At 44.6% G+C, this 19,218-nt stretch overlaps 1 protein-coding gene across 4 annotated transcripts in view; it reads right to left on the bottom strand.

Annotated features, from left to right (window-relative positions):
- LOC147692932 (inter-alpha-trypsin inhibitor heavy chain H4-like) overlaps nt 1-19,218 on the bottom strand; it is a 563,260-nt gene that overhangs the window by 123,156 nt on the left and 420,886 nt on the right. For all 4 annotated transcript variants that reach the window (XM_086939190.1, XM_086939191.1, XM_086939192.1 and 1 more), the window contains one exon: nt 5,475-5,519. In XM_086939190.1, the coding sequence (XP_086795316.1) occupies nt 5,475-5,519 (45 nt within the window). The remainder of the gene's footprint in view (nt 1-5,474; nt 5,520-19,218) is intronic.

Genomic DNA, 19,218 nt, shown 5'->3' with positions numbered 1-19,218 from the left:
GCCCTCACAGGGCGTTTCGAATGTTATCAACCAGCTCGACGGTGCTCTAGCCACTCTAGGCCATAGCCCAAGGGTATTTATTGCCGGTGATTTTAACTGTAATTTTGAGCCGGTACATGTTTTGGTGAACTGATGGAGCTACAGTACCAAGCATATATCATTCCATCCCTGGCTAGTGAAAAACAGGTCAAATGCACTGCAGCCGTGACTCAGCTTTTAGGACTAACTTTGGCTCACAACCTTAGATCCTGTAATGGTCGTCTTCCTTCTGATAGACCTAAGGCCCACACGTTCTTCAGAGGGAATTCACAAAGTTACATAGATTATATGATGGCGTCATTAAGTTGCTGGAGCTTCTTGCGTGACCTTAAAATAATCACTAGAACAGAGAGTGATCATTTACCCTTGTCCCTGAGGGCTTCCCCAGAACTCCTTTCTATAGCGAATTCAATAAAAGACAATTATGACCAGCTAATGTTAAGTAGGAATGATCATGCTATAAAATGGCCCAATATCTTAGGGGATGAAGGGGCACTGACCAAAATCTATTTCACCTTCTCAGAAACATTATCTAAGTATACAGAGAGCAATTCAGCACCAATCTCAATATCTGACCTCCATGGTAGGTTGGTAGAAGCTATCGGTCCTATACTAAGTAAAACAACTCAAAGTAAGAGGGGAACGGCAATTGACAGGGTTAGTAATGGAAAACCATGGTACTCTAAGGATTGTTGTATAGCAAAATCGGAGCTAATAGTAGCAATAAAAAGAAAGGACTTATCTAAAATAAAGACACTAAGGCGTGCATATAATCAAATAATTGATGCCGCCAAAAGAGCCTGGGACGAGGAGATATGGGAGGGTATCATTAGAGCAGCCAAGACAAAGGACCAGGCAGGGTTTTGGAACCTAATGACGAAAGGTAATAGGGCTGGTAGCAAACAGCGTGATTTATTCCTGGATGAGGATACCTGGGTCAATCATTTCTCCAAGCTCTAATCTGAATCAAAAAATGAACCCAATACTAATAATCCAGAGTTGACGGGTGATATGATTGAGTCAGCGAAGGCAGCTAACTTACATTTCACATTAAAAGAGAAAAATTATGTTGTTGAAACATTAAAATCTGGGAAAGCGCCGGGAATAGACAAAATCCCTGCAGACCTTTTAAAACACGATTTGACAACTTGGGTCCCCTAGATGAATGGCTTATGTAATGCCATAGCAAATTTTGACCCAATACCGAAATCATGGACGGGGGCGGAGATTGTCACAATTTTTAAAAAGGGGAATAGACTGGATCCGGCGAATTATCGCCCGATCAGCCTTATAGACATTCCACAAAAAATATTTGCAAGACACATCTTGTTGCGCCTACCGTCCTGGATCGAAGAGGAGGACTTGCTAACAAAATACCAAGCAGGGTTCCGAAAAAAGATTAGTACGACCGATCAGGTCTTTAGGTTCTTATGCCTGTGTTGGAAATATATTAAGGTCAGACATAGTACATTGTATGTAGCATTCGTGGATCTAAGAGCTGCTTTCGATTTGGTTCCTAGAAACACTCTCTGGATCCACTTAAGAAACCTTGGAGTGCCCATCGAATTGCTAGTACAAATAATTAGAATACACGAAAATAACTTTGCAAAAGTAAGATGGGGGCCCCCGGGGAGAACTCACTAGAGAAATCCCAGTGAAGCGTGGAGTGCGACAAGGCTGTATCACCTGCCATTGAGGTCTACAAATGTAAGGCACAATCTGCAGCCCTCTATGGGGCAGAACTTTGGGGCCCACATTGTAAACATAACTTTGAAGTGGGTGACAATGACTTTGTGCGAAGGTTACTATCGTTACCAAGAAGAACACCACTGGTACCTGTTTTTTTGGATATCAACCTAAAGCGCACTGATAGTTTAGCAGCGATACGTCGCCTTATGTACTGGATAAGAATCTGGACCACTGATGAGCTTATCCACTACAGACTGGGCCTACAAGAGCTAATGCCCTTTGGTATTATAAAGGATATCCCCTGTTTCAAACATATTGCCACCTGGTTAAAAAAAATAGGACTATTAACTTATTGGGTAAAACCTGAGGAGCTAACCAAATCCTGTAGCAAAATAGCAAAGCGCCAATTTTCGGACTACCAACGCGAAACCCTACTGCAGGATGCTAGTCTAGGACCCTTATCTACAAGGTTCCTTCAGTTTAAAGATGAGCCCAAATTTGAATCTTTTTTAGATGAGGTTTACCCTCCGGTGGCAAAATCATTACACCTCAAATTTAGATATGGGGTCCTACAGACCAACGTTAAAAAATCCAAATGGGGCAACAAGACTCTCGATAAAGACTCAGACAAATGCAGCCAAGGAAAATGTTTCACACATTTTATTTTTCTGCCCGGCGCACAAAATCCCGATGGAAAGATGGATTAAACCCCTATGTAAAACCCTTAAAGTAAGACACTATAGGGAGGCAGAACAAATTCTCCTATCAGATACTGCACGACTGATAGTATTTTGTGTGTCTAGATTTCTGATGCGTGTAATGTTCCATAGAGCCAAAAATGGCTTGAAACTGTAACTTTAGTTGACCATTGTGTAAGCAGTTAGTGGATAACATGTAGACTGCCTTAACATATTTAGACGACACAGGATTTTAATGTATAAATTGTGTGTAGCGACAATGATTGGTTGTCGAATAGCAATTTTTCTATTTTTTAACCTTGTCTGAATAGTAATAGTTTTTAATTACAATTGGAATGTATGAACTAAAAACTAAGTATACCCCCGCTTATCTAATTTTTTCTGATGTAAATATTTTATACCTTTTTATCCTATTCTAGCGATTTTAGAAATTTCTGATGAATTGTGTAAATCTTTCCCCCATCCATGACATAGGGCCTAGTCAGATATCAAAAATCTTTAGCTGTGACGATGATTTTAAATTCTAATGTGATGTACTTTTATTATACACTTTTATGGTTTAGAAAAAAACCGAAATAAAGTTTGAATGGAATTGAGCATGACTGAGTGGAGTTTTATCGAGACCAAGATAATTAGGCCACCTATTAGCCTGCCTTGGCCTTCTTATATTGCTCTAATGCTATGCATAGGGAAAACAGCCAACTCGATTTCTCTTGGTAACAACAGGTATTGTATGATTTAATGAAAGAGACTCAGTCTTTGCCCTCATTTTATATTTATTTTCAGTCCTGAAATAGTCCAGCTTAATATTGTACCTCTGTAAGGCCTTACAGCCTTAAAGTGGTCTTCCCCAAACATTATGCCTTCTCTCCACATGTTTTGCTGAACTTGTTTTTGTTGGCCTTAGGATTCTGCAAACTTTTTCACTGGTAACCAGTGCTTGTGCTCTCTCTCCTGTTAACATGGTAAATTTGGATTACACCCATTTGGCATATTTAATTTACTTGTAAGTCACTTGTAAAGTGGTACTATAGGTACTCAGAGCCTCTAACTGAAATGCTGTGAGTGGGCCTGCAGCACTTATTGTGCCAGGCTCTACAGTAGCCCTTTTAAACATATTGCAGGCCTGCAAATTTGCATTCATTTGACAATTTTGAACTGCCAGTTTGACCTGGAAAAATACACATTTTGCCAGACCTAAATCTTGTTTTTTAAGACATATTAGTCATCCCTACAGGAGGCCCTAAACATTCCATAGTTCAGTGTGCAGTGCATTTAAAAAAGTTGAATATATACTTTTAAGTTTTACAAGGTAGTGACAAATGGCTAAATTAATTTGTTTACTACAAGGCATATCTCTCCCATAGGAAAAATTGGGCTACCTCAAATTGTAATAAGTGATAACCTTTGGAACCTTTGTTTCGTCAAATGGGAGTTGAGAAAAACGGGGGCCCTAAAATGTTTTTTTCCCATGCAAAGCCTATAGGGATTTTTCAATTTTTAGACACGGCTTCAGGCCTAAATGCTGTGAACAATTTACACCACATTTGGCAGAAAGCTAGGTCTTGATCCAGACAGAGCTCCTTTTGTAATTTGGTGTAAATCTGGTCAGTAGTTTGGAGTTATTAAAGAAATAAAACTTTGTACATCTAGGGATGCAGATCCTTCGTGGGCCCATGGGATTCAGTTATACATTACTTTACGTTAAAAAAAACATACAAATTCACTGAAAAACCAAAGGTTATAGGGACGGTATAGTTTGATTCATGTTTTACCCAGACAAAACCATAGAAATTCATCAGTTATAGTAACACCTATAGTTATACTTATCTGGAGAAACTATAACTCGTGCCATTTACTAACTTTGTTCCACTAGTTTTAGTTTCTTAACAAACTATAAAAATAACTATACTGATAGGCACTAATTGACATAACCCCCTATGATGAAGAGCTTCAGCCTGAAGTGTCTGGGCCTAACTTCACCGCAACACCATCAGGGGGAAGCTTAACCTAGGGGTCTATGCTTTTACTAGACAGATGATGTCACAGGCCTCAGGCTGGGAGATCATCAGCCAGGCAAATTTGTTTACAGTTATCCTGAGATGTATTGTCTGTACATGTGCACCAGCACATTTCAAATCATTAGAACAAAAGACTAAGGGCCCGATGTAGGTAATGGCATTTACCGATTCGTAAATACAGAATTTTACTGATTCGGTATTTACAAATCGGTAAATGCTATGTAGGTATTTTTACCGATTTTTTTTACTGAATCGGTACCGATTCGGTAATTACCGAATGTTACAGATTCGGTCAAAAAATCGGTAATTGCCATTGATTCCTATAGGCCCAGTCAATTACTGAATCGGTAAATACCAATTCTGTAAAATTACCAAATTTACAAGGGGGACTGGGTGTCACTTTGACACCCTGTTGCACCCCTGATTCAGGCTTGTGTGCCATGTGACACACATACATGCCCTCAGGGCATGTATGTGTGCCACATGGCACAGGTGTACATGCACAGATGTGCATGTACACAGGAATTCGTTATTTACCATGCAATAAGTATTACATGGTATATAACAAATTCTTAGGGGCCTGTGGCACTGTTTCCAGTGCCACCTACATATAGATTTACTGATTCGGTATTTTACAGAATCGGTAAATTTACCTAATCGGTAAATTTACTGATTCTGTAAAATATAGGCCCCCACATCTCAATCACCAAATACCGGTCGGTAACGCGGTATTTGGTGACCTACATCTGGCCCTAAGCGAGGCTGGGGTTAGTGCATCCATCATCCTGTGGATCGATTTTTTTTAAAGGCGCAGAAATACTCTAATTATTTAGAAATTGGGAGGGTGGAAAAAGTAGGGGGTGGTCCCCATGGTTTATTCCTCGACATGGAGAAAGCAGATTGTGATCCCTTTTGAGCCTTTACAAAACAAAAGTAATTACATTTTTGAGCCACTTATTTTGCACCTATATTGACACCATTATTTCTGGGGAAATAATCAGTAGTACATTGTTAAATCAGTTCTTACCAGGTATTGGTGTTCTACCTTCCTTTTGGCGTCTTCCACTACTACCTAAAAATAAATATATGATTTTTAGGATTTCTTTTTTGAAACAGATCACTTACCAACATATCTTTATCAGCCTGGAGAAAAACTAAAGAAACCCATATTAAATATGACACTTGTAATAGTCAGTCAATTAATCTTTAATTGGCAAAAAACACAAAATATATCAATGCAATTGTGGTTTAAATCAATTGTTATTGTTATTTAACACCTTCCTAGCATAACATTGTTCATTTTAGTATTCGCAAAAGGAAGACCGAGAGCAACATCATAGGCGTGACTTAATTCAATAACAATAAACAACATACAACCCTCCACACAACTTGCCCCCACCCACCCCGTACCATTCACTTATCACTTAGCTATGTCCTGATTGGGCCTGTGTGATTCCTTGTGCCCCATCATCCTGTCCGACCTGTGTTGTATCGGTGAGTCTCATTATCCGTAGATATCGGGGGCATGTCAGCTCTCGAAACTCTTGGGAGAGTAATGCTAAGAAACGGTTGTACAATGGTACAATGCAGGCAATTACTTTTCATGCCTTTGCCATGCATTTTTTAGCGTGCATATTTTTACCGCGAATATGCATTTAAAATGCATGCCAATACCATGCAGTGTTTTTGAGATTGAAAAACGATGTATTACCTTAAATGCGTAACATTGGCATGCGTTGTAAATGCATATTCGCGGTAAAAATATGCATGCTAAAAATGCGTGGTAAAGGCACACCGAGGTAAAAACCTTGTTGTAAAGGCTGTTTTCCCTATGAAAGGGCCCTAAGTAATCCAAACATATCGCCCCGCCCGGTGAGTGTTAAGGTGAGTCCAGGGCCGGCCCTAGGCATGTGCAAACTGTGCACCTGCACAGGGCCGCCAAACCCAAGGGGCCGCCACGTCTCCAGTCGATGAAGGGGGCCCCTCAGCTGAGCTCTCCGGTAGAGAGCTGTGTCTCTCTCTCTCTAAAGCAGCTGCTGCTGTCTGCAGCCTGCTCCTGCTCCTCGCGCTGCTGACCTTTGACTGAAGAGAAACAAAGTATCAACTTCTATTGTTTCTCTTTAGTCAAAGCCACGAGCCAGGCCCGGAAAGAGGAGGGAGTGGGGGCCCTGAGATAGTGCATTCTCCTCAGGGCACTATTCCTTTGAGAAGGGAGGAGGCCTGGGCTGTGAGGGGTGAGGGGTGGGGGAGGGGGGTTATCAGGGTTTGGGGGCCTACATGGGCTGGGGACCTCTTAATGTGATTGTGGCACCCTTAAAACAACTGCTTCCCTGCCACCCCCTACAAGTTATCTAAAGACACAATTACAATGCTGAAGCTGGCTCTGTGTTTCCACATCAGCATTTTAAAAGCATGCTTACATTTTCTGGATGATTTTAGCGGCTCGACTACGCATGTCTAACATTGCGAAAGTGAAAGCGATTTGCACACCCCTCTTGAGTGGGCCTCGGTAAATGTGGAGAACTGGCATGCTGGCATGTGGCGAAGACGCAGTGTTCTGCTATGTGCTTGTGCACAGGTTGGCCCATGGTGAATTATAATTATTAGAAAGAACGCTCCAGATGCAGAAGCACTTCCTCAGCCACCAAGTTTGGGACAAGGAAGGAGACAGTGTGTAAGTTTCTTTTTATTGTTGAAAGGTGAAACAGAGGTCCCGGTGGAATGGGATAAGGGGCCTGCAAGGATGGAAGATTATCTCTGTTCAGACAGCCTGTAGGTCCTTTCTCCAACATGCGTGCCTGTGTAATATAGTTTGTAATCACTGTGACATTTTTAGGAACTTTTATACATAATAGAAATTGTGTTTTCCGACGAGTCATGGTTCTTTTAAACAAAATACAATTTTAATTGCTTGCTTTATTGTAGTCCGTTTCACGCTCACCCTGACATCTGTTTAAGTCCTCCGAGTCATTTGTTATTCTCTCGGTGTACCAAGTCAACCTTCCCTCGGAGTTCGGTAAGCTGAGTTACAGTGACAATCGTTATGTACAGCACATAGAGGTGTCAAAATGGCATTTGTACAAACATTAATTTTATTGTGAGAGAAAAGCATCCTCATTAAAACATGAATGCATGTGAGAGTGATGTGCTCTCTGCCCACCCTTGTTTGGCCGATATATTGTTGGTAGTTCTTAGTATTTAGTGTGTATCCTTGGCTTGGGATGGTGGCACTTTCCTTGTATAGCCAGAGTACATATGGATACTGGATGCAAACTGCAAACTGATAGTAGAGCACCTGCCATGCATTTACTAAAAATAAAAAGCTTGTCTATTAGGTCAAAATTATTTTGTTTGAAGAAAGTGATCAGCTTACGTTTTGGAGTCCAGGCGGAGGGGGAGAAGGGTGCAAGGCAGAGGGGAGAAGGGTGCAAGGCAGAGGGGAGAAGAGTGCAAGGCAGAGGGGAGAAGGGTGGAAGGCAGAGAGGAGAAGGGCGCAAGGCAGAGAGGAGAAGGGCGCAAGGCAGAGAGGAGAAGGGTGCACGGCAGAGAGGAGAAGGGTGCAAGGCAGAGGGGAGAAAGGTGGAAGGCAGAGAGGAGAAGGGCGCAAGGCAGAGAGGAGAAGGGCGCAAGGCAGAGAGGAGAAGGGCGCAAGGCAGAGAGGAGAAGGGTGCAAGGCAGAGAAGGGTGCAAGGCGGAGGGGAGAAGGGTGCAAGGCAGAGAGGAGAATGGTGCACGGTAGAGAAGGGTGCAAGGCAGAGGGGAGAAGGGTGCAAGGCAGAGAGGAGAAGGGTGCACGGTAGAGAAGGGTGCAAAGCAGAGAGGGAGAAGGTTGCAAGGCAGAGGGTAGTAGGTTGCAAGGCAGAAAGGAGAAGGGTGCAAGGCAGAGAGGAGAAGGGTGCAAGGCAGAGGGGAGCAGGATGCAAGGCAGAGAGGAGAAGGGTGCAAAGCGGAGGGGAGAAGGGTGCAAGGCAGAGGGGAGAAGGGTACAAGGCAGAGAGGAGAAGGGTGCAAGGCAAAGGGGGGAAGGGTGCAAGGCAGAGAGGAGAAGGGTGCAATGTGGAGAGGAGAAGGGTGCAAGGAAGAGGGGAGAATGGTGCAACAGGGAGGGGGAGAAGGGTGCAAGGCGGAGGGGAGAAGGGTGCAAGGCAGAGAGGAGAAGGGTGCCACGGGGAGGGGAGAAGGGTGCAAGGCAGAGAGGAGAAGGGTGCAAGGCAGAGAGGAGAAGGGTGAAAGGCAGAGGGGAGAAGGGTGAAAGGCAGAGGGGAGAAGGGTGCAAGGCAGAGAGGAGAAGGGTGCACGGTAGAGAAGACTGCAAGGCAGAGAGGGAGAAGGTTGCAAGGCAGAGGGTAGAAGGTTGCAAGGCAGAGAGGAGAAGGGTGCAAGGCAGAGGGGAGAAGGGTGCAAGGCAGAGAGGAGAAGGGTGCAAGGCAGAGAGGAGAAGGGTGCAAGGCAGAGGGGAGTAGGATGCAAGGCAGAGAGGAGAAGGGTGCAAGGTGGAGAGGAGAAGGGTGCAAGGAAGAGGGGAGAATGGTGCAACGGGGAGGGGGAGAAGGGTGCAAGGGGGAGGGGAGAAGGGTGCAAGGTGGAGAGGAGAAGGGTGCCACGGGGAGGGGAGAAGGGTGCAAGGCAGAGAGGAGAAGGGTGCAAGGCAGAGAGGAGAAGGGTGCATGGTAGAGAAGGCTGCAAGGCAGAGAGGGAGAAGGTTGCAAGGCAGAGGGTAGAAGGTTGCAAGGCAGAGAGGAGAAGGGTGCAAGAGGAGAAGGGTGCAAGGCAGAGAGGAGAAGGGTGCACGGCAGAGAGGAGAAGGGTACACGGCAGAGGGGAGAAGGGTACTCCAAGCACGGTACGACCACTCTTATTACGAAGGGATACTCCAAGCAAGGTTCGACCACTCTTATTATGAGGGGATACTCCAAGCAAGGTACAACCACTATTATTACAAGGGGATACTCCAGTCAAGGTATGGCCACTCTTAATACAAGGGGATATTCTGTGATCCGGGTAATGCATCCTGCTTTAGTGTCCAGAATCTGCTAAATGCCAGAGCACCGCCTGCTTGAATGAATTGTGTGATCGTGGGCAATATTTCAAAGTCTGGTAAATACTGTGAAAGCTGAGAGGCCTGGCTAAGTTTGCACTGCCCGTCATACAAGAAACACTGCTCTCCACTGATGTGGCTCCTTTTTTTAATGCTTAGCCAAGGGATACGTAGCACCCCCCCCACCCCACACACACAAACCCCTTTCTTTGCATAACGCTGGCACACACTTGGACAAAACTCTAGCCTTTCCACACTCTGGCATAGTATCAAGCCATGGCACGTAAAGGAGTGTTTGTCATTAAGTCGAGGGAACCTACAATAAATCAAATATTTGAAATAGAGGATGAATCATTTCCTTTTACTATTTATTAACTGTTCAGGTATCTTAGTTCACAGGATTCCACCATAAAAGGGCACCAGGTTGCACCCAGAGTACTCCAAAATTGGGGCGCTGCTAGGCGAGAGGGGAGAGACAAATTGGCAAAATTAAATTTTATCTGTGGCTCTGAAAATCTTTCCACCAAAGATGGGAATAGCCAGAATGCTACGGCAAGGAATATTCTAAATCTCTGGATATTTGACTCATGTTCTCAATATTTTTCATATTGTTTTCCAATTCACTGCCGCATTATAGTTAAGTTCGCCGTGCAGTGTGTGGCATTGCGCCCTAATTTTCCCCAAAAGAAGCTTTGGCTATTTTCCAACCCATTTTCTGCATTTCTGGAAACTCGCAACTACTATGTGTTCATGTACAGGACCTGGTGGAAGACCCTTATCGCTCCTTCTGCATGAAATACTCGGCTCCCCCACCCACCCCACGACCCTTTTAACCTCTTTCAGTAAAAAAATGAAAACATTTTCCTTCATTTGTCAGCGTAGGTAAATCCACAGTTTGATATCTCAACGCCACCAAACCCTTAGTGTTACAAATTTTGCCAAGAAACTCTAAATTGAATAATAGAAAACAAAATAATAATAAAAAGCAACATTTAGGCTTGGATAACGTATTCAAAGATAGACCTCCTTTAAAATTTCTATAGAAATCTGAGCTAATGGCCCTAAATTTTTTCTCTTTTGCATTACATGTTTCAAATCATGTACAGAAAAGCTCTGTGATGCAATATCAATGGGAAACTGCGTGCTATAAAAAAACAAGCATTTGCAATCCAACAGGTATCGCATTATTAAAGTTTGAGCTATTGGTGTTGCATTCTTTAGCAATGCCAATAGCTAAAACTTTAATAATGCGAGACCTATTGAATTGCAAATGCTTGTTACCAATTGCCTCTATTGTGTGCATGCCTTCTGTGCGGCCCTATATGGAGCCGAGATTTGGGGGCCGTATGTTAAACAAACATTCCATACTGTGGAGAATATGTTCTGCAGGAGGTTGCTAAGTCTACCAACACGAACACCCTTAGCACCTGTTTTTCTAGACATAAACTTTAAACGCACAGACTATCTATGCTGGTTGAGGCCACTGATTTACTGGGTAAGAATCTGGACAACCCCGGAACTCGCAGACTATAGGGCGTGTCTGCTGGAAATTATGGAACTGGATACTTACAATTCAATTCAGTGGCTGAGACATATATCTGCATGGTTCACTAAACTGGGCCTCTCACACTTTTGGAAAAACCCAACATCCATGCAACCTAATTGTAAAGATCAGGTAAAATCCGCCTTTTGGTATTACATGAATTCTAACATACATAATCGTGTTACAGGTTCATTATCAATTGAGTTTTTACAATTCAAGGACATTCCCTTATTTGAACAATTTATGGATGAGGTGGAACCACCCCTGGCTAAAACTATGTATCTCCAATACAGGTATGGGGTCCTCCAAATAAATGCCAATACGTGCCGGTGGGGGAACCCTAACCCCAACAGAGATGACACACTTTGTAAACTATGCGACCTGAAGCAAAGGGAAGATGAGGCCCACATCCTCTTCTTTTGTCCACTATATAATGCTCAACGTACAAAATGGATTAAACCCCTTTGCAAAAATTTGGGTATACGCTCATACAAAGAGGCTGAAAGATTACTCAGATCCTTGTCCACTAGACTGATAACTTTTGGAGTCAGCCGATTTCTCTTTAGTATCTGCTTGATAAGGAAAAAGTACGGTTTTAAAACATAGACACAAAGTTTTTAATTCTGGCTTTTAAATTATTTAAAATTTTTTAAATATGTGTTTTTAATCAGAGGTCTGTAAACTCCCTTGTATGTAAAATGTATATGCCCCTTTTTTGAATTGTAAACAAATTAATGTGGATTGTAAATAACTAGGATTTTACATGAGGATTGCACAACAACTTGCACTTTACCCTTCTAATTGATGTAACTTTGTTTTATGTATAATGTATTTTACTTATTGGCTTGATGGCAAATTGCCGAATAAAAGCTTTTTGAATTGAATTGAATTGAATTGCATGCCTTCTGTGGCCTCTTTTTATAAGTTTTAATACACAATGGGATTGTGCAGCAGGAGAACACTACTAGCTGTGAAGTGCTTATGCAGAACCGTTTATTGCAGCGAGCAGTGCCCACTCTTTTCAGGGAGCGTTGTCACCAATGCAGTGCAGGGAGCAGTGCTCATGCACGGCAGGCAACGGTCACTACAAGAACACTGCCCCTTAACTGCGTAGTCGGGTGTCTACTCTCTTTAGGAAGCCACGCCAAATCACTACTGGTGGCAGTGCACGTGCACTGATGATGTGAGCTCAAATGCACCTCGTGGTCTTGTGTCGATTTACTGCTTGGACGGCTTTATTTCACTTAAGGAAATACTGGCCATAGCAGTGCTCCTTCACAACAGGGGGGAGTGTCCCTTTACTACGAGGGGCAGTGTGAATTTATGCAGGGTGTAGTTCCAGAGTTACCGTATGCATTGTCCTAAATTGTTGACATAATACAGAATATTGACTTATACGGCCAGAAGGGGATTGTTCGGTGTCGTTGGGGTGCCTGTCCCACAGAACGTTAGAGCAGCCAGAGAGGGTTTTTCAGTGCCAGGGGTTTTCTGTGCTATTTGCAGATGTTTCAGCCTGGTGCTCTGTCAGAGGCGGCCTAAACGCACCAAGGTATTTTCGTCAGAAGTTACGCTTTATCTTGCCTACAGAACTTCGCAGTTTTTATGTGAAATGCCAGATTTATTTTTACTCCATAAGCTCCAACCCATTTTTTTCAGTGTATACAGAATCCCGTTTGTACACAGATAATAAGATGCTTTCGAGGTTCAACAACGCAACCAACGCGGTTGGCGCATTTCGAATGTCAAAATCGATGCATATCCCATTGTAACTTTTTCTTGCAGAACGTGTTGTATGTTATTGTTCGTATATTGCCATTTTCATGTTTTAATGCCCCACTAAAGTTGTTTAACAGAGTGGGCCTGTGGTATGCTCACTACTACCTCTTCTTGTTTTCTCTGCCATTTGTCTCATTGTTTGTCTGTAAGTGAATGTCATCACCCCGAGCAACACACGCACGGCTTCAGTTGTGGTGTAAACGTGTAACCACATAGTGCACACCTTGGTCTGAGGCTTCTCCCGAGCCAGACATAGCAGGAGCCCGGAGCGTCGCTGCCATTACCTGATCCAGACTGCACTGAATACGCGCTGCATTTACAACTCTACAGGTCGAAGTGCAGAGCAGTAAGCATGAGTGCAGGGGCGGGGGTAAAAGGTGAGGATATCGGGCGACCACTAAATTGCATTAGAACACCTGTTCTGTTGCACCGCCTGCCCTTCGCGCTCTTGCGCATGCGTTGGCTGTACACTTGTATACGTCAGGGCAATTTATGATTAACGAGTCTGAAAAGAGGCTTTACTCTCGAGAGCAGTGTCGGTTTCCTGACAAAGAGATTGGGAGAGAGTGGAAGCGAGAGATAGACATGGATGACATTTTGGGGGTGCCCAGAGGAAGCACCTGCTACAGTGTGTTGCCTTTTGACCTCCACCTTGCCCTTTGGTGACCGGTCTCCTTAGCAAAGTCCTTCCCCCATCCCCTACGTTTACCCCTCCCCCAACCACACACACACACACAAACACACCACACACATTCAGCTTATGAAGAGAGAGAGATAAGAACAGAAACTAAAGAGGGCCCATGGAGCTTTGTTTACTTTTCTGTTGTCTCCATTCCTTGCTCTTTCCATAACACCTCAAGCAGTAAATAAGAGGCCGTCGAAAGTCCAAGGTTAGACACGCCTGTGATGTCACTGGGTGTGAAAGGGAGTGACATGTCGCTTTTGTCACCCATAACATTTTGGCGAATCGATGTCCATGAGGGTCCGGACCCCCTCTTCCGGGGCCCCCACCTATGCTCCCTGCACAGGGCCACCATGAGCCTAGAGCCGGCCCTGGTGAGTCTTTCCATCTATAAGACACCCCACAACCTGGGCAACCACCCCAACGTACCCCACATTGAAAGTATGGTCTGATGAGCTGCGCTCAACACTATCCCTATTTGTCGTCCTCTTCTGGACAATAGGGGAGAGGTTAAGGGGTTGGGAAGGCCCAGCAATGTATACGACGGGATCCTAAGGAGCTGCATATAAAGGTGGGTGTCGATATCGTTTAGGACTGAGTCCAAGAATGATGTTATTTTGGTGCATTCCCAAAGAATGTCGGTAAGAGTGCCCCTCACCCCACATTGCCACCAGCATTCGTCACTGCGGGCCGGTTTACCCCGATTGAGCCATACTGGGGTGAGATACCTATAAGAAGTGGTTTTCATGGGTGTCTCTTTTTCTGCTATGTTGGCTGTGATAGATGTCTGCCCACTCCTTCTGTGACATCTGTCACCCCAATTATGATTCTCAATGGCATTGGGCAGGGCTTTTGTCTGCTGTTTGCGTGGGGCACAGACGGACATATAATTCTGAAAGGAGGTGTTAATTGGAGTGTTTACTTACTAGCCACTTCTCATAGGGGTCGATTTCCTCTCTGCTCCATGTCTCATTGTGGGGTGTAGTAACCAGAGTCAGATATGACAGTATCTAAAACGTTCATCTTCCTGGATGGAGTAGTCCCTTTTAAGGACATCAAAAGATATAGGGCCTTTCAAGGTGAAGAAATTACCCTCCACCTTGCAGATGGCCCCCCTCCATGTGCAAAGGACGGTCTCATTCCTGGAGCAAAGGCCAGATTGCCAGCGACTGGTGTTCGAAGTGATGTGTAGGTGGTGAGTTGCCCTTTGCATGTATAGCCATCCCACACCTTCAAAAGGGAGCTAATGACTGGGTAGATGTAGAGATTGGGCGCCCGGTGTTGAAGAAATGGGACTTTCTCTAATGCGGTCCCGGCTGGGGCCCTGTCCATGATGAGCCGGTGTTCTCTTATTCCGTCCTGGACCATTCAACGAGATATCACAGCTGTACCGTCTGGAAGTAACTGAGAAGTCAAGGCAGCCCTAGTCCGCCCTCCGCCACAGAGAGCTAGGAACGTTCCCTACTCATCCTGGATCTCCTGACCGCTTATTCAAAGTGGTGAAAGGTCGTCTGCATGATCAATATTATTCCTGTTGGGGGAGTGACAGGCAGGGCCTGGAAGAGGAAGATTATTCTTGGCAGGTTAGTCATTTTTAGGGACGCAATGCTGCCCAACAGAGAAAGTGGATAATGTCTCTGTCGCTCTGGTCAGCACAAGCCTTCTCTGCCATTTCTCGATAGTTGACCTCATTTGTGCATTCTAGGGTAGAGCAGAGTTGGATACCTAAGTAAGGAATAGACTCTGACGCCCGGCTTACCGCACATGTGCGTTGCAGGTTCTCTATTGCTTCCTGGGGGACCAAGATATTTAGGGTTTGAGACTTATGCACATTCATGCGGAACCCAGAGGCCGCTCTGAATTCCCCTATCTCTCTCAGGAAGTGAGGTAGGCTCTTTTGGGGGTCGTCTAACATGACCATTATATCATTGGCATATAGACTGATCCGGTGTTCCTCCCCTCAAAAGTGGATTCCTTTGATGCTAGGGTGATCTCTCACCTGTTGTGCAAAAGGTTCTAAGTATAAAGCAAAAAGGAGATGGGAGAGGGGGCAGCTCTGTTGGGTGCCCCATCATATTGGAATGTTTTCGGAGCTGTGCCCATTTACTCTCATTTCTGCTGTCGGGGACCTATAACCACTCAGGACCCATGCTTTAAAATGATCCCCAAATCTGAAGTTTGCTGGTGTTGGCTCAGAAATGGCCAGTGGACGGGGTCAAGCGCTTTCTTAGCATCGACCATGAGGAGCATTCTAGCCCCCTCCCTGCGGTGGTCCTTATCGATGATATGTAGTCAGTGCTTTGTATTATCCGCACATTGTCTCTGAGGCACAACCCAAGCCTGGTCTGGGCCTATCAATCCCTGCATAAGAGGCTTCAACCTGGCAGCTAGGATGTCAGTGAATAATTTCACGCCTGTGTTGAGCAGAGATATTGGATGGTAGTTAACACACAAACTCTTGTCCTTTCTGGGTTTAGGAATGACAACTATTGCCGCTACTTGCATATAGGGTGAGATGTGGGACATGCTTCCGATATCATTGAAGCGGCGAGTGAGAATTGGGGCCAACTCCGGAAAGAAGAATTTGTAACACCCGGAGGAAAAGCCATTCGGGCCTGGGTATTTCAGGGCTTTCTGTCTAGAAATAACAGAGATGGCCTACTCAAGGAGAATTGGGTCTTCTCTGCTTGGTGCAAATATTGAGAGGGAGCGTTGGGAGGGGAGCCTGATCTCTGTATAGGGACGCATAGTATTCCCTGAACTCTGCTGCTATCTGGGGGTCTTCTTTTATCTCCTTTCTGTTTCTGATAGGAGCACGTCCACCTTAGCAGACTGTCTCTGGGCTCGGACTTTGGTCACCAAAAGCCTCCCACATTTATTTTCATTGACATAAATGGAATGCTTTAACCTGTGCAGTTAGTACTCTGCCCTATCTAGTTCTAGACTCTCCAACTGTTTCCGCGTGGTCTCCAGTTGACGCCATATTCTGGGGGCCCCAGTAAGGTGTTGCATATGCTCTAGTTCTCTGACATTTTCTTGTAGATCCACCCTCTTTACTTTTCGTTGACAATTTTCAGCCACTGAGATTACTATAATTTCCCCTCTGACGACCCATAAGGTAGCTGTTGATATGTCGGAGGTGTCATTTACCTGGATGCAGTCTCATATTACCTTCTGAAACTGCGCTACCACCATCAGTTTTTGCAAAAGAGTTTACTCCGAGTCTCCATTGTTTCCTCCCATCCCTCTGTGTAGGATTCTGTATCTCTATTGTTAAAACTGAGTTGTCTGAAAGGGATCTGGGTTCAATATCCATTGATCGCGTGAGTTGTTGTATGTCATGAGTTCCTAAAAAATAATCCAGGCCGGCATAGTTTCTGTGAGCGCGTGAGAAAAATGTGAGGTCTTGGGTTTGGGGATTTGAGGCCCTCCACATGTCGATCAGTCCTACCTCCCTCAGCCATTCTCTCCACTCCTCTGACATCGCTCCCAACCCTCCCTCTCTGACGTAGGGACAGTCAAGTGAGTTATTACAGACTACATTGCCGTCACGGCAAGTGCCGATTGAACGCAAGGTGATTTCTGGGCCTTCACATTTCTCCCCACTTTCGAGGACCTATGTATTTCTGGGTGGTGAGCGGGCTAGTTGTTCCCTACTTAAACCAATGCCAGAACGGACGTGGGCAGTGAGCGCACCGCCGGCGGGCCGAAGGCACACCAAAGGCCAGCCCGTCTGCGCCTATTGGTGGTTAATCAACACGTTTAACATAAACGAGCAATGAGTTAGAGAGGCTCATGGTTAAACCCTGTTGTCCACTTTTGGACTTGCAGACAGAGACTAAGCAGTGTCAGCATTGCAAGTTGCCGCTCAGCCATACAAAAATGAATGAGTTAAAACCCCAGTGTATCCCCTCAGGTAAGAAGGCCACTAAGGTCATTAACCGCTTCCGTGCGGCGCCGATTCCCCTCCTGTGCTGGACATTCCAGAACAGGGTGCGGTCGTGACGGAACCATTCCGTCATCAGCACAGATCAACCGTGACTGATGGCGGAATGGTTCCGTCACCAGCATCGAAGGGGTTAAGGCGGTGTTACTTAATACAGATCATTAGTGAAACATAACATAGAGGAGTCACTCAAATTTGACTTGGCCTTTATAACTGAGACTTGGGCAGATGGGACCTTAGACATGGACATCGCCCTAGCACTACCGGTAGGATATTCTGTCATTCGAGCAGACAGAACATTGAAGAGGAGAGGTGGGCTATTTTCAAAGAAGAGCTGCAAGTAAGAGGGTCTGCAGCAGGTAGTTCCCACAATTGCAAATTGTTATCCTTTCAGAGCTCACTCAATAATAACTATAAGTTAAAAGGTATATTGCTTTATAGACCACCAAGGGCATGGATTCCTATGCTGGATATACTAAGCCCTATTTTAGAATTTGGATTACCCCGATTTCACGATTTTAGGGGATTTCAATTATCACCTAGAAAAACTAGCAGACAATAACACTGCCTCACTGGTTGATGTAATGACCGGTCTCGCCCTAGATCAGATTGTCAAACAGGATACACACGTAGCCGGGCATAAGCTGGATGGGATTTTTTCCTTTAATACCAACCTCAAAATCGATGAAATAATACCCGTCCCTTGGTTAGACCACACAGCTATCTTGTTCACTATAAATGTGGATCTGGGGCAGCGAACTCATACAAACCAGCATAGGCTAGTCACCTATCAGGATTGGGCCAATATTAATGCCTCTATGCTACAGGAATTACTAGCCAGGACTAAACTGGAATTAGTTGCCAGACAGCAATGTGGCTGTGGATAAGCTATGCTTGTGGATCAAGTCAGAGGTCAATATTGCAGCCCCCACAAAAAGCTTTATCTCCAGGAGGAATAATCAGTCAGAACCATTGTTCTCGGAAAACTTAGGGCACAAAAACAAACGTGTAGAAGGTCAGAAAGGAAATGGAGAGTTAACTATGACCATGATATGAAAAGGGAATAATTATCAACAAGAGAGAGAGGGAAAAGGATAAAGGAGCACTCTTGGTTCCTCAAATAAGGTAGATTAAACAACAAAAGAGTGTGCCTTCTTGTGGGAAGAGCAGGCATGAATAATCTTACTAGATTCTTTAGAAAGCCCTCACTCACCAATCTACTTGGTGACATGCTTCATCATCGTGCCCCACCAGGAGAGGCCGAGTGCCTCCCCGGTGTGCTTCAACGCCAGAATTACTGGAGCACAGTGTTACGACGTTAGTATTCCAGTACCATGATAACGTGACCCACAGCTTTACATTTGATCACACTTTGCCCGACAGATTAGGGCTTAACTTTGTTTCTCTGATAATGATCCTCACTTTCCCTGGTGCGCTATGTGCCACGGACTCCCTCTCTCTATCCATATTCTGAGATACGATTCTCACAAGAAGGCACACTCTTTTGTTGTTTAAGCTACCATGAAAAGGGAATATGCATGAACACTGGCTGAATACAAAAAACTGCTTATAAGGGAACAAAGCCATTAGTTTACAACAAAAATAAGCAAGGCCAAGAACTCTTGCAGGGAGCCTTTCGCTACAGTTAAAAAAAATATCGAATCTCCCTGTTGTAAAACAGATGGAAAGTAGTACAGAACTTTGTAATACACTTGGACAGTTCTTTGTAGATAAAGCACTCCAAGCAAGGCATGGATATCTGAATCCCCAAAACTGGGTTTTCTTT

The sequence above is a fragment of the Lissotriton vulgaris genome, chromosome 9 (assembly GCF_964263255.1).
Source record: "Lissotriton vulgaris chromosome 9, aLisVul1.2, whole genome shotgun sequence".
Classification (NCBI taxonomy): domain Eukaryota; kingdom Metazoa; phylum Chordata; class Amphibia; order Caudata; family Salamandridae; genus Lissotriton; species Lissotriton vulgaris.
This window is presented reverse-complemented; position numbering and strand designations above follow the sequence as displayed.